A 15,790-nucleotide genomic window follows, 5' to 3' on the forward strand; every position below is an offset into this window, starting at 1 on the left:
AGTTACTATATCGCAGGCTGCTCAGAGGAAGATTGGACAAAAATGTTTCTGCTTCCTTGATCTGCATCAGGTTGAGTATGATCTGTTTATTACCACCATCATTTTCTACCTTGGAGACTGACTTTAAAAGTCATTATAAAACAGCTCTCCAAGAATGAGGAAAGGCAAAGCTTTTGAAGCATTCTACAGGCGCAGTCTTAGACAACTGTCTGAATGTGAGCAAGTACATCCACAGATCAGTGTGTACATAATTTGGCCACTTAAAGTAGTAATTATGTAAAAGTTAGCTTTTATTATTATTAATCTGTTCCATGAGTTTCTGAATACCTACCTTTGTTTTTGTTATATATCCGAGAATATTCTTTTGCATTGGAATTGTCCCCTCCCCACTACAGGAACGTACGTTCACACAGCTTACATTATCCAAGCAGCAGTTTGTCTTTACTCTGGAATACACTGCCTGCACTCAGCGATTGTATCTAAGCAAATTGGGCAGTAAGCACGCAGATTATTTCGTTCTGTGGCCTGAATGTCCTAACGGCTCTCCTTTGAAGTTTTTAGAGATACTTTCTATCCTTACTACCCTCAAGGAAGAAAGACTGAGCTCCGTGGTATAATTCATGTGCAAATATACCTGCAAAACAGATAAACTACTTACATAAAATACAACTAAGTTATTTCTAGTGAATAATCTGGATGAGCCATGAAATGAAGAATAGGAAACCATTCATCAGTAGCCTCAAGTCAGGGCAAAACAAAATAGAGGGTTTTTTTGTTTGTTTATTTTGGTTTCTAGACTGAGGCTGTTCCATAAATCTCTAGGAAAGCAAATTGGCCGTATGCTTCAGCTCTGTCTGCAACCCAAAAAAATGAATGAGAGAAACCTGAAACTCACAAGATTGACACATCGGGAAGGACAATATATCATGAGATCAGTGCAGTTACAGCACTGAAGGACTTCAATTCGAAACAAGTTACTTATAGTTCCAAGTACCTTCCATTAAATCAGCCATTATTTTAATAATTATAAGAAAAAAAAAAAATCAGGTAGAATTTTACATACAATTATTTAACCTGGGAAACAAATCAACAGCCTAATCAGATGAAGAAATGATACTTCACACCTGTTTCTTGCAAATTTTAGAATAAAATGTAGCAAGAACATCTGCCAGATCAGAATATTTTCAGTGTTTTGTTCACAGTATTTAGTATTTACTTAGTCTTTGCTAAGTACTGAAAGCCAGTAGAAGACAGCTTGGAGAGTGAAGTGAAACAAGCTACAGGAACAAAGGATAATTAGCAGTCTCTGGTCAGAAGTATGTTGTTGAGGTAAATGTTATTTATATTAATTATGAATATGTTACAACTCTCCTCTTCTTTGTGGGGCTGGAATTGGAGAGCACAGAACACTCTCCTTCTGTTTGCCACAATTTCAGTGTTCAGCCTATATTAACATCAAAGAAAGTGCTTTGATTTGCTATTGTTGCTTGACTATATATTTGACAAGCTCAAAATTCAGCCAACACATAAGTAACACAATGTATAGCCAAAAAAACAGCCTATAACCATATTATTAAATCTTACTAAAGGGAAAAATAATACAAACTGAACTAACAAAAAAAAAAAAAAATCAATAAGCCTCACTTTGTTGTAAGACTTAATTGTACTGTCTCAATTGCAATATCACAGGGCTCAGCAGCTGTGCTGGAAACTGTCATCAATTAAAATGAAAGAGCTATCTTCTCAATTGCTTTAAATCTAAATCCTTTTTACCAGAAAAGATTTTTACAGCTCAATAACATGCTCATGTCTAGTTGATACTCCTCAAAAGGGAGCAAGATCCATCATCACAACTGAGACTTCACTTGCCTATGTGCAGCATGGTAGCTTTTCAGCTAGCTGTATGACTAAATCCTTTCTGTCCACTGAAGGCTCCCCTTCATGCACAAATGCAGCCTCATGACAACCAGGCAACTATTGACCAGACTCCTGTCCAGCTATCCAAGACTAAAAAGTGAGAAAGAATGACCCTTCATTATCCCAAATGTTCCAGTTTATTTCAGACACTATGACACGGTACAGTAACAATTTTGAGGTTCTCATGTTTCTATCTTTTCCTATCACACTGTTTTTGGCATTTTCACAGTCTGAGTAGGATACACATCTAGGGGATGTTTCAGTTCTTTCATGAAAGGATTACACAGGTTGGAAAGGAATTGAATCTGGACTCATTTTCTGGGCTAATGTATGCAGAGCAGGCAGCAGGACCTCCTGCCTGTCTTAAGGTCATTCTTCAAGAGGAACAGACACTGCAGGTTCTCTTACCAGGGTACAACCAGGCTTGAGAGCACAAGAGTGGACTGCTGGACTGCCACAGTCCAAGCGCAGGTTCTTCAGATTCACCATTGCCTGTTTCCTAGGAGCTACATCTAAATAGCTCATCCCTCAGCCTAATGTACTTTTTGGCCCCAGTCACCTTACAGAAGAGCACAGTATATGAAGACAGATGCTAAATTCTAGGCTATGAACTGGACCTTTGAGGCTAGATGCCTATTTGTTCTCTTTTAAATGAATCTGGGTCTGAGATGCAATCCACTTTCTTCAGAGAAAGAGAGAGGAGCATGACAGTAAGACTTCTGCTCTGTATGAGGCTTGAGTGGCCTCCTTTCACTCAAAAATTAAGACCATTAGAGAGCTAATGCAGAGGTATCAAAAAGCTGAGCACAATTATGAAGCCAGTAAGAGTGATTTGCAACATGGCATTCAGCATAATTAGGAGCTGAAGCACCCATTAGCAATCAGAAAATGGACAAATTGGTTTGTACCTACGTAGGCTAAAAATGTTACCATTTCAATATTACCATCTAATGTTTTGTTTTTTGACTCTACCCTCATTCCCAGTGCTGACTTCTCCCTCTGTTCTCCTAACTGTGGGAGTGCTAATTCGTTAAGAGAGCTCCAGTGTTGTCATACTTCTACAAGACCTCTAATACCTCTTTAGTGAGTGATTCTTCATGTGAGGCCAATGCTCTCATTTAGCCTGAAATCAACTCATGTGAAGTTTATTCATTCCGTATCTGGAATCCATTTCAGTCTTGATCTAGGTGACATCTGTCAAATCTTTTAAAGAACAGCAGAATTTGTAGAGCTATTTCACATTGCTTGGTTCACATTGATTTTATGGTTTCTGTATTTGAAGTAGAAGTGCTTAGGATTTTACAATACCACGCAGCACATGAATGGTGCTAGCAAGTCAGACATTACATCTTTCCTTGTTATTTGTGTTCTAGCACTTAGAGTTTCTTGATTTCTTCCATTTAGCTGGACTAATAGATATGGCTTATGTGTTAGCTACCACAGCATTTGGGCTGCGAATTCTCACGGATGGGGAAAATCACACGGTCAAAACCAGACCACTTGAAGTAGTTTAGAAATAGCAGGAAGAGCAAATCAGAAGCCTTTGCCTTTTTTGGAACTTATAAATGTCACAGTAACCACAGTTTCAGGATAGGTTTTTGAAAAACGTGTAAATAACAAATGGAAATTATTTCAAGTAAGACCAGCCAGCAATACTCCCTCAACAGCCATGCTCCACCTGAAATCAAACTTGCAGTATATCAGATCACCACTGAAAACAAGCTGAGCTTTTCCACCTGATTTGCATAGCAGGTCAATAATGCTTTCCATCCCAAATGTCCACACTCCTTTTCACTTCCTTCCCCAGTGTATGGCAACTGCTGAGTCACGGCCTGAACCTCTGATTGATCACCTGAGGTGAGCCATGAGTCAGCCAGAGGAGCACAGGTGAAGGCAATTCACCTGTGCTACCGGAAGGGGTGGAGCCAGGCTCCACCCCTCCTGGACCTATTTAAGAGCTGGCTACCAGAGGGGAAGGATCTCTTCTGGAGATCCTCCTCTTTGATATCTTCTAGTGAGCTCAACCCAAGGGTAAGCTCTTCTACTTATTCTCTTTTGTGATCCCTGTTTGCTTTGCCTTACTCTTTTGATTATATTGCAATTATAACATCTTGGTTATACACTTTGCCTTACTCTTTTGATTATATTGCAATTATAACATCTTGGTTATACACCCAGTCAAATCTCTCACTGAATTCTACAAATGCTAGAGCAGCATAGAGTGGGGCTTTTTTGTGTTTTCGTTACTTTCTTTTTTTAAATTATCTGAATTGTATTCCAAAGAGGGATAGAAAAGCCAGGAACACCCATTTTGCAAGGTGTAGCAATAGGGCAGATTGGTACAACAAGAAAAGTACAACAACAAACGTGCAATGACAGAAGGACCAGCACAACAGAAAAGCACTGTAAAGGAAGAAGATGACTCACCCATATCAGAAGATTCCAGGTTCACAGGAGGAAGCTTCACCAAGGAAGGATCTGCAAGAAGAGATCCTTCCCCAGTGGCAGTCAGCCATTAAGTGAGGTCTAAGAGAGGTGCAGCCAGGCTCCATCCCTTCCTGTCACACAGCTGAATTGCCTTCACCTGTGCTCCCAGGGCTGACCGGGTCCTTTCCCCAGGTGCTCCATCAGTGGTTCAGGCCGTGACTCAACAGTTCCCATACATAAGCATTTTGGAGGTTTTTGAAAAATTCTGCATTTAAATCTGGCAAACTCTAAAATCCCTTCCTCTTTGTTAGCAGAATTGTGCTTTCTTGTTCCTATCTTCTGAGTAGTGCATTGTGCAAGCTTTTAGATCTGTAAGCTGTGTTTGTTCTGCAGGTTATGTGCAAATTCCTCCACCTATTGTCTCAACCCCCTTGTAGGAGAAATTACTTGTGTTATACTTGCTTATTATTCTGCTTAAATCCTATATAAGAAAAAAAAAAAAAAAGCATGCATTTACTCTTATTGCTGTGGGTTCTTCTTAAATAATAGTTTCTGGCACGACTGCACTAAACAAACAAAATCAGCAGATAAAGTTAGCTACTGAACGACCGGACGGAGAGAATGCTGGAAAGGGAGGAAGAGCACAGAGAAGCACAGGAGTGACTTGCGAGCAGTGAAGGAGGTGAAATGCCGGTAGATGGCACTCAAATCATCGGCATAACGCTGGGCTTGGGGGTCCCTGAAACCTGTACGTTGAAGCTGTTGTTTGCGAGCTGAGAGCACAGATCCTAGCAGCTAAACAGATTTGTGAGACTGCAATATTTAACAGTGTCTGAGTTGCTATGCCTCAGCAAGCAGAGCTGCTGGAGTGCAGAAGACCCAGAGAGGTGCAGATGGAAACCACAACTGGTTGCGGAGAGAGGACGTTGTCTGGAGGCGGCTGGTTCAGCCATAGTGATCCACTCACTGGCATGCAGCAAAGGTAGATACATCTTCCATTGCAATTCAAACATCTCTCACTGTCTGCTTCCCATCTCACCCTAGAGACAGCCTCAAAACCGTGGGTGCATGCGGGTGTGGGAGGAATACAGAGCCTGGCTTTGCAACATGTTTTAAACAAGACTATGCGAGCAGGCTAAATAAGGCAACGCTACCTCTTCTCTCAACAAGAGACAAGTCACAGTAGCTCTCAGTTTCTGTGATTTGTTTCAAAAAATAGGGGACTCCCTCCGCCCTCATCTCCTTATGAATAAGAGCTAAAGAGGTTCCACTTTGATCTAGTCCCTAAACTTGGAACCACTGAAAACAGAAACGTGTATGCTTCTATGCAAGGGGCTACAGTGCAAGCATAAATCACTGTGCAAGTACTGCTAATATTTGCCTGAACTTTGTTCCCTCCTTCCTGCCTGTAGGGTTCACAGAATATCTTCAGAAATAAAAGGAAACAGACTATCAAAAATGAGTTGCTTAGTGCCTCTTAGAATATGCATACTTTTTGTATATGCAAGTATCAAAAACATAGAAACTAAGCCATTAATCCTTAATGAAACACCTTTCAAAAAAAATCCATCTCTTCACTAGCAGTGAATATTACAGCTGCTCACAGCTACTGAGACTGAACCTTTCTTTCTCCAGAGCAAATACTCTTGGTACTGTTGGGCTGAGTGCAGATGAATCTACAAGAATCACGAATATTGAGGCACTAAGGGATTTGGAAAGAACCAAAAAGATGCAGGAGCAAGATGCTGAATCTAAGGCTTCTCCAGGTTTTTATGCTGACAACACCACAATCCAGATTGCTTCATGCTCTAACGTGCACATTAAAAACTGAGACAAATAACAAACACTATTTTGTTGATTAAAAAAAATATATATAGCTTTTTTTTCTTTTCATGTAGACAGTTCCAATGCTGCTACTTATAGTACTGCAAACAGAATCATTTAGCATCTGCTGCTCCATCTATCCCTTTGGATAGAAACTTGTTTTTGCTTTTTTTCCCCTCACGTCTAATATCATATGAAGACTGAGCTGATAAAGATTAATCTCTGAAAGGCTCAGGTCTTGCACAGCACTTTTTTTGCTACCACAGCTCAAAGCAGAGCTGGAAAGCAGGTACGACAGGCGCAGCTCCAGGGAGCGGTGTGGGAGGGAAGCTGAATAGGAGGAGCGTGAGGAACCCAGGCTGCCACTGCTTTACCATTGCTTCATCCTCAGCCCTCCTGGCACAGACTTATCCTCTGTCACAAGATCTCCTCCATCAGCAGCTACCAAACCTCTTAGATGAGACCAGTTCCTCAGAACCCTTTGTCTGACTTCCTGGAAGATACAGTATCTGGAAGAATCATCTGAAGAAAATTGCTTCCTAAAGCAAAGGCACAGGGCATTGGAAAACTCAAGCATTCAGCCTCTGGCTGCCATTAACAAACACAGATCTTCCCCACAGCAGTCAGGGCTGCAGCAACTGCTCCCTGGTCTGCAAGCAGCCTAGATCCATGGAGGAGGAGGAAGACAACTTTATGCTTTTCTTTGGGGCCAACACCAGCAAGTGCAGCCTTGAGACTAACCAAACAGGAGCCCCACCATGCTGGTCAGGGCCAGCCAAGGGAGGTCCTGAGGTGGTGATCGTACCGGTGCTTTTTGGTTTGATTTTTCTCCTGGGAATGGTGGGGAACACACTGGTGTTTGTTGTTTTGGGTCGTCTCCGGCCTGGGAGACGCCCATCACGCAGTGCCACCAACATCTTCATCCTGAACTTGAGCATTGCAGACTTCTCCTTTTTACTCTTCTGTGTCCCCTTCCAGGCCACTATCTACTCCCTGCCAGAATGGATCTTTGGTGCCTTCTTTTGCAAGTGGGTTCACTACTTGGCCATGGCAACAATGCTGGTCAGCATCTTTACTCTGGTGGCCATGTCTGTGGACAGATACATTGCTGTGGTTCACGCCAAGCGTTCGTCCAGCATCCGCAGCAAGCGCAACGCTGCCCTCGGCGTGGGTGTCATCTGGTTGCTGTCTCTACTCATTGCCATCCCTGTGGCCCAGCACCAGGCCCTTATGAGCGGTCATCAACAAGCACCCAACAGCTCCTTCTGCTGGGAGAATTGGGCAGAGGGCTCAACAGCCAAGCAGACGTACAAGGTTATGATCCTGCTAGTGGGATACCTCCTGCCTCTGGTGCTCATCACCTGCTGCTATGCCAAGGTGGGTAAGAGGGATGAGAGTAACATTCGAAAAGAGGAAAGGATCATTTCCAGCCTTTTGCTGGCCTGGATTCACACATGCAAACTACTCAGCCAACAAATCAAATAGATCCAATTTAATTGTACTCCTTGCTAGGGTAGGATGCTTCTCTGGTGTTGGGAGGATACGAGAGGTGTTGTAGAATAGAATGAAATCACCAGCTCACAAAGAGGACTGAAAAACATTTCTGTTCAGGTACAAAGCGAGGAACTGCTACAAGTTCACTCTCAGCTGACACTCAAATTTGTTAAAAACTTTTGCTGTTTTTTGCAGTTTTTAGTTTGTCCTCTCTTAATAAAAATTGATTACTCCTAGGAAGAAAAGAAAATTATAGAGGAAGCAACCATGCAGAAAGTTACAGAAAAAGTGTCAGAGAAAATCATTTCTGCCGTTTCTTTATTTTACTGAACACGAAGTCCTGACTTTGTGTCTTGCAAAGACTTGAAAAAACATTTTAGGATTCAAGTCTTATTCAGCAAGGCATCTCTTTCTTACTTCTTGTAGATTGTTACTGATTTTTTATCTCCCCTGATTGATCTTTAGAATGTCTGAGACAGATGGTAAACCTATGAGTTGTGCTAGACTTCCAGAATAATTTTTCTGTGACTTTTTAATTAATCTCTTATTGTGCAGCAGCTTGTGACTGCCAGGAAGTGGACTTCCTTATCTCTAGTCAGTTGCAGGTCAGCTCTCCTGAAAAAAAAAAAAGTCTTGGAATTTTAGTACATGTCTGTTTAATCAAAAGTTACGATACTTTCAATGCTACTTTATTTTAATATCATCAGTGCCATGAAAAAGGGAAGGCTCTTAGATTTAAGCTATCTGCCTCTCAGGCCCTGCCTGTCACAACAAGAAAAAGCCACTAGTTTATATATTCTGTCACCGTACTCCAGCTGTTTTTTTCCCCTCACTGCCCTTGGTGAGCACAGCAGCAAATGAAAAGTAAGGTGCATTTGACAGAGGCTTTATTTTGTCCATTAACTGCTTTAGAAAATTCAATCTTTTACCTCCAAAAGCTGAAGTATAAATGCTGTCAGGTCACAGTTGTGCTATAACCAGGGGCATAAAGATTGATTTAAATGTCATTAACTGAGATTTTCCTGACAGTGCTCTAACATTTCTTATGACCCTCTCCAAAAGAGGAACCCATGCAACTGCTCCATTTGTCAGTGTTGCACTCAGGAGTGCCAAGGCAGTCATAAGTGCTGGCAGCCAGGTCTCTGCCTTTATATGTAAACAGCCTAGGGAGTAAATGTAGATGATTTAAGTACAGTCTAAAATTTCAAATCCACGTCAAGATTCCTGTCAATTTCAGCACACAGCCAGTTGAGCTCTTACATAAAGCTACATCTTCTGAAAGCTTAGCTTTTTCACCTTCAAGAAACAAGCTTTGAGAAGAAAATTGGAGAGTGCTTAAAATTAAAAGTCAGAAAGCATCATATTCAACTTTGAAGTTACTCTAGAGCAATTCTTTTAACTTTTAGTACTTGTGTATGAAGTTCAAATACTAATATAATTCAATTTGCTGTTCAATTTATTGTTCCTTCTTTCAAGGTTTTGTATCATCTCCACACAAAAGTAAAGAATATTTCTAAGAAGTCAGAAAGATCAAAGAAGAAGGTAAATATCTTTGATTTAATTTGTACACTAATGTAATTGACATGTCATGTTTTTTAAACGACTAGTATCCTTTTCAAGTTCCATTCAGTTACAAATGTCATCCATGTCTTTCAGCTGAAGTTCAGATTCATGTTGTCAGTTGTTGTATCTTTATAGACAGCACAAAATGAGGCCATTATCGAATTGCTCTATTGATCTCCACATACATGCCTGCTTGACTGTCTTTTGATTTTTTGTGCTATAACAGAAGTCCTACAAATACAGTATTTTTACACTGACAGCAGAAAGATACTCATATATAAGAAGATCTAGGTATTAGAGTACACTTCAGTAAGTTAAAAGGAAAGGACCCTGAAAATGAAGTACCTCAGTTTTGCAGCTGTTTGCATTGCAGTTCTTTAATGTTTGCAACTATTATTTGGTGGATTTAGACCTCGGTTGGCACTTTGATCCCTTTGTGAGGCAAACATCAGGGTTATTTCATTCAAGCTGTATGAAATACGCAGATTTGCAAGAATTTACCAAGGAAAATACTAAAGATGGAATTTTCTCACTAAGGATCTTTGAGTGGATAAGCCATAATTAATAACAGTGTTCAGATAACAAAACTCACCAACAGCAGTGATGAAACATGAGATTTACAGGACACGAAAAAGAAAAACTCTATTTCACTCAGAAATGTTAAAATCATTGTGTGTGCAGTGATAAGAAAAACTGTAGGTAATCTGCCTGTTAAAGGCAAGTTGTAGGGAGGCACTATCACTAGGTGCTGGTAGGACAATCAGGTCACAGTTTCTGCCTGCAGCACAGCAACCATACAACCCAAATGATCAGTAAGCGTGCCACCAACTAGATGTGACACTCAGAGGAGATGACTGGGAAATGCTTTGATTTGCCAGCCCAGCAGCTACCATGACAAAAGGCAGTGAAGATCTGTTGATGAATTTATTTCAGAAATAGAAATGAAGTGATAAAAAATGCAGTTCTTTTGCATAGAATAACTTCATGACTTCACAAGTTTACCCAGTTGCTTTAGGTGTAAAAAATCTCGAACAAATCCCTAAACAATTTGTATGGTTTAGATTTCACTCCTGTTCCTTCCTTGCCTTTGTATTTATGTCCCAATACAAGCTTATTTCATATATTTGAAAAGAATGCTACCAACAGTCAAAGATTACTAGCGTCATCTTCCTGCAGTGCACTGAAGTTACAAAATATTTTTTCTTAAATGACACTCATGTCTTTAAATGCATCGTTCTGCACTGGTTCCACATTTGACCTGTAGCATTAAATGGAAAACAGTTCCACAATTTCTCCAACTGTTTGTTTCCTGATTACACAACTGAGAGGACTAATCTTAAAATATACCTTCGACTGCCTTCTCAAACGTGTCAATGATAGAGCGCTTTCTCTCTCTCCTGTTAAGTACTTCCCTAGTCATAGCTCTGAAATGCCTAGAAGCTATTGTTAATTCTGGCACTTAAACCTAGTTAAACTGTTGATCCAAAGATTAAAAAAATAAAATAAAATCAGACATCACACCACACACATGCAAACTATCTTCCAAAATTTGTCTCCTTACAGCATTTTCTGCTGAGAAATCTCCTTTTCATCTAGCTTTTTTTTGCAGACCGAACAGCATCTTTGGCATCCCTTATGCAACTACTTTTTGCTCTAACTACTTCTCTTAGAACTTTATAAGGCATCCTTCTTGCACAGTGTGCAGACTAACTCCATTCCCATGTATGCTTTCAGAGTACCCTTGAAACACACTGAATGTCAATCATTTAAAGCAGATCTTCCTAAGAACACTTCACATTAGAGCCTAATAGGAAATTCATATGTACATGTTAGTTCTGTTAAATTAGCTTCTTTCATATGTATCTAATTGGTCCATTAAGGACAAGCAGCTGCACTTAGTTTTAATTCAAAAACTTCATCAGAGATTAAATGAGCATCTTTTGTTTATTTTACTCAGAATTTTGACAAGTGAATCTTGCTCCACATTTGGAAAGTTAATTTAGCCTATACAAAACATCTAGCTTTATGAAATATGCGTGTAATTTCAGTGGAGAGACCCTTACCACCTTGGACCCATCAAAACCAAGTGTAACATAAAAGCAAGATCTTACAACATGAGGTGATAAAATTACTTGGTTCTTATCTGCTGTTTTAGCATGCATTTGACCACGCTGACAGAAAAAAAATCAGATACTGACATAAAAAAAAAAGAATTCAGTTTGGATCTATGGCCATTCTTACTTCACTCCTACAAATTGAAGAAAACAGGCAATTGAGCTGATATCCTCCTCCCACCTCTAAGAGAAGGGTTTTAGCGTATGGCCTGTCTGTGTTGCTTTTGTTTTTAACAGATGAGCAGTGAATTTTGTAAACAGCTATTCATACATATTTCATTACCTACATCTATGCTGTTTATGCAAGCAAAGGTCTCAAAAAAAAAAAAAAAAAAAAAAATCAAATTGCAGACATAGAACCTTGTTGAACAAGAGTTTCTAGTGAAATGTTGTCTGCATTACCACTACAAGCAAATTGTTCTGCCATGAGCTCCCATGGATTTGCTATTCAGAACCCCAGAAACTTTCTTTGCACTATATGGGCTCCTGAAGATAGAGTAAGTTCAAATAAAACATAGTTTAGAAATAAACTGCATGCCATAGAGTTCAGGGAAGGGACTTCTCATGGACAGCACTGCAGAGGCTAGCTGAAAACACACTGCTATTATAGTACTATAGGATCCTCTCAAAACAAACAAAAAGCCTTATGATTGGGTAAGATTTTTTGTTTTTAAACAGCTTGTTTCAGGATCTAAAGCATTTGGTAACCTCATTGGAGTTTTACTATTCTTATTCTATCCAACTCCAAATAATAATGTAGCATTGGTAATATACAGAAAAGGCCTCATCCTAATTCAGACAATTTAAGCCACTGAATAGAGAAACTGATGAATGCAGTAGGGAAGCATTATAGGGACAAATCAAATTTAAGCCACTTGAATGGTTAGAAAGGAAGCATATTTGATCTGCCATTGGTACATCCTCTGAATCTCAAATCAACATGTGAAAGATAAGGCCAGTATTTACAGAACATGTGAGAGAGATTGCTAGATGCAAATCTAGGGAAATTTCTAAAACCATAATGATCACATGGCCAAGTGAACAATTCCAGTGTTGTAGTTGTATATTCCTGACTTTCTTAGTTGCAGAGCTGCAACAAAGAAGGCAACATAAAACTGTATTTAATTCCATCTGAGCACATGGACTATAGTATACAATCCAGATAATTGGTACTGTACATCAACCTCATCCTTTAAAGATCATACTGTAACTTCAATTAAAAAAACAACTAACAGCTGAACAACTTAATGAAATATACTACAAATTTTTTATTCTAAGAAGTTGTTTCCTTGTGTCTTCCATCAACTTCTTCTGCAGTTTAGATGCACAGCATGATTTCCTGTGCCCGCCCCTGCAGCAGTGCTCTCAGCCTTTCCCTGAGACCTACGCAGAGTGTGCTACCAACACACCCAGCAGAAAAGCACCAGCTGCCTAGAGACAGAGCAGAGCTGCACAGGCAGGCATTCATGCATACTGTCAGACAGTTGAGTAAAAGAACAAAACTCAGTTAAAAAGACTGGTTTTTAGCTACCTGCCCAGGTAAAAGCAGCTCTGACATATACATCTGAAATAGGACAGCATTGCCATTTAATTTCTCATCAAGGGATCCTTGTCAAAAAATTCCTTTGGAAACTAGCTTATGAAGCCTCTTCTCTAAATGCCAAGCTTCATTTCAGCAGTACCATATCTCCCAGATAAAATCACTACAAGACATACCTGGAGTTCCAGCAGATTTCATTCTGTATCCTGCATTCAAAGCCATTTTTCTTTCTCTCCAGTTATTTCCTATCTTTCTACCACTGTCCCATTTGCCACAGTATTGTACTAAAAGTTGACATTATTTGAGGATATGTGGGAGCTAGAAGGACAGAAAGGAAGGCCCTGTTTTCTAAGGCCAACATACTAGTGGGAAATGTTTAGATACATGACTTTTAAAATTACAGCAAGTTTGGCCTGAGTGAGCTCAGTTTATGAATGATTAAGAGAGCTCAGACAGTCTGCCCACCCTTCCTACCCTCATGCCAAAAGTCAGCATTCAAAAAATTGCTGAAAATAAAAAGTTTGCCTTTAGTAGAATCCAAGGATGATATAAAATGCTCCAGGTACATCTGTCACAAAGGAATTAAAAACATTTGTGCTTGGGTTGCAATTGTAAGCTCTTAGTTACAATGTGCTAATTGTTCAAACTACTACAGTTGTTTTTTTTTTCAATTTATGCACATTTGAAGCTGTAAGAATTTCAAATGCTCAAAGGTTGATGCATTCTGAATTCATACATCATTATCAAAACTGACCTTTAATTCGTATTCCAACCTCGCACATTTTTTTTATGTAGGCTTATCAGCTACATGTCAATGTTGGACCAGCTCAATTTGATGTGCTTTTCCATTTATATGTACCGTTTGTACAGATCAGGGGATAAATCCAGTAATTTCTGCTAGTTGGTGCTGAAATTCTGCATACTGAACTAAGCCAGACTGTGCATGCAAAAAATGCATGAATGCCACCTTCCATATTTAATTTCTTGCTAGCTGAACATACTCACCAACCTTACAGCTGAGATAGTGAGATGCTACAGGCTTCCCCTTTGCAGTTTTGGATAATCATTTACTGAGGCAGACCAGCAGGACTATGCGCTAAGAAATCCTGTGCACTTCTCAATCACAAAATGTATTTCAGATCTGCTATTTGTTGTGTATTATGCATAGTGAAACTACAATTTATCTCCAAGGAAAGTTAACAACTCCCCACTTAACAGTGCTGAAAAAGTGTTTCCTAATAGCCCAGCTCTAGGAACTCTGAACATACATTTGCAGCAAATCAGATATTTTAATAATGGAAATGAATGCAAAGCAAGATTTATTCTGATCATGAACTGGCCCTGTGGTGCCTTACTGGCCTCTGAAGCACACCAGGGTTCCTAAATGTTTACTTGGTTTTGTCCTGTACATCTTTAAAGAACAAACAAGTTGCAAACTGAACAACCTGAATTTTTTTTCAGGTTTAAAAAGGGTATCAGGGTTATGAATTTCACAGCTATTTTGAAAGCACCCTTATAAGGAAGGAAGAGTTGTGGAATTTTTAGAGGTAACAGTGGTCAAAGGCTCCAATTAACAGACCAGTTGAAACATCTGGATCTAAAAAATAAGTACAGTTCTTCCCTCTTATTTTAGCTACAATAAGAAGGTGAAAAGATGGGAAAACATATCCTTGTTTGTTCCATATTCTTTTCCTAGTAATTCCTAACATTTCCCCCCTAACGTTTTCTTCTTACCACTGTTTGAGAACAAGGCTAATGTGTTTACAAAGCACACAAACCAAAGATCATGCTCCAAAATTACACTAGTCAATTTAAAGCACAACCTCCTTTATGAAGCTAAGATTGTTTTCTTTCTCAACTTGTATACTCATAATCCTACATTTACCTACATATAAAGTTCACCTCTCCCAGAGCTACGTGAGCACAGATACACAGAGTTGATTTGGGACGCTCCTTGGAGCAGCTCTTTTTGAAAGTCAAATTACAGTTTGAGGTAAAACATTCATAAATTCTTCAAGGTATTCTGGTCAAAAATTGCTTTCTTGTATGCTGAATCCTTTATTTGACTACTGTTCACACAGCCAGAGGGTTTTCGTATAGTCTTAATGATTATGATGTTTGAGGTTTAAGCACAACCGCCTCTAAGTACATCAAAGTAGCATGGAAGATCTTGGGATCAATTCAATAGCAGCAAAAAAATACTAATCAGAAGTAAAATCCTACAAGTTTTCTTGCTAATAAGAACCTGGAGTAGCAGAAATAGAGAGCTTCATTGCCAATTAGTAGATAATGGAATATCATAATGCTCATAAGCATTTATGAATACAAAGTGAGCCAGTATTAAGAGCATCAGAGGGGATTAGTAGCAAAATCACAGAATCGGAGATGTGCAGGGGAGCAGTCAGACCAGAGTGATCAAGCTTCTAGGGGAAATGAAGAGTTCACCTCTCAGCTTGCTGTGCAAACAGCCAAGATGGACGGATTCGATGAATCAAAGTTCATTTCAATCCTTCCTCTTCTTGGTAGCTAACTGCCATTTCTGATTGCAAGAAACAAAGAACAGAATAATGGAGAAAAAAAAACAAGAGCATTTTCAGTGCAGTTTTAGACCAATTTAGATCAGTTACACCAGAGAGTAATAAAAGACCAGAGGGCAGCGAGAATTGCTTCATAATCAAGTAACAGATGAGTTTTCTCTGAAGCAGAATCTTCTACCCAACATTTAAGCTGGTTGAAAACAGATACAGACTTTTTTGAAACATCTGTTTTGAAACATTATGTGCTTATCACTGAGCCATAGTGATTTCAGTAGTTCAAGTTGTGCTTTGGGACCTTCCTGGTGTTTGAACTTCACAGAAAGTCAGTGTATAACCAAGATGTTATAATTGCAATATAATCAAAAGAGTAAGGC

General features: G+C 39.4%; 2 protein-coding genes across 2 annotated transcripts in view; one reads left to right on the plus strand and one right to left on the minus strand.

Annotated features, from left to right (window-relative positions):
* LOC122183332 (dipeptidase 2-like) overlaps positions 1–15,790 on the minus strand; it is a 41,785-nt gene that overhangs the window by 22,233 nt on the left and 3,762 nt on the right. The gene's annotated exons all lie outside the window — the stretch shown is intronic.
* Positions 6,838–15,790, plus strand: part of LOC122183333 (galanin receptor type 1-like) — a 15,553-nt gene continuing 6,600 nt past the window's right edge. Inside the window, exons 1-2 of the mRNA XM_042877215.1 lie at positions 6,838–7,545; positions 9,139–9,204. Of these exons, the coding sequence (XP_042733149.1) occupies positions 6,838–7,545; positions 9,139–9,204 (774 nt within the window). The remainder of the gene's footprint in view (positions 7,546–9,138; positions 9,205–15,790) is intronic.

The sequence above is a fragment of the Lagopus leucura genome, unplaced genomic scaffold (genome assembly GCF_019238085.1).
Source record: "Lagopus leucura isolate 7727_CA_CO unplaced genomic scaffold, USGS_WTPT01 Super-Scaffold_100017, whole genome shotgun sequence".
In the NCBI taxonomy this organism is placed as follows: domain Eukaryota; kingdom Metazoa; phylum Chordata; class Aves; order Galliformes; family Phasianidae; genus Lagopus; species Lagopus leucura.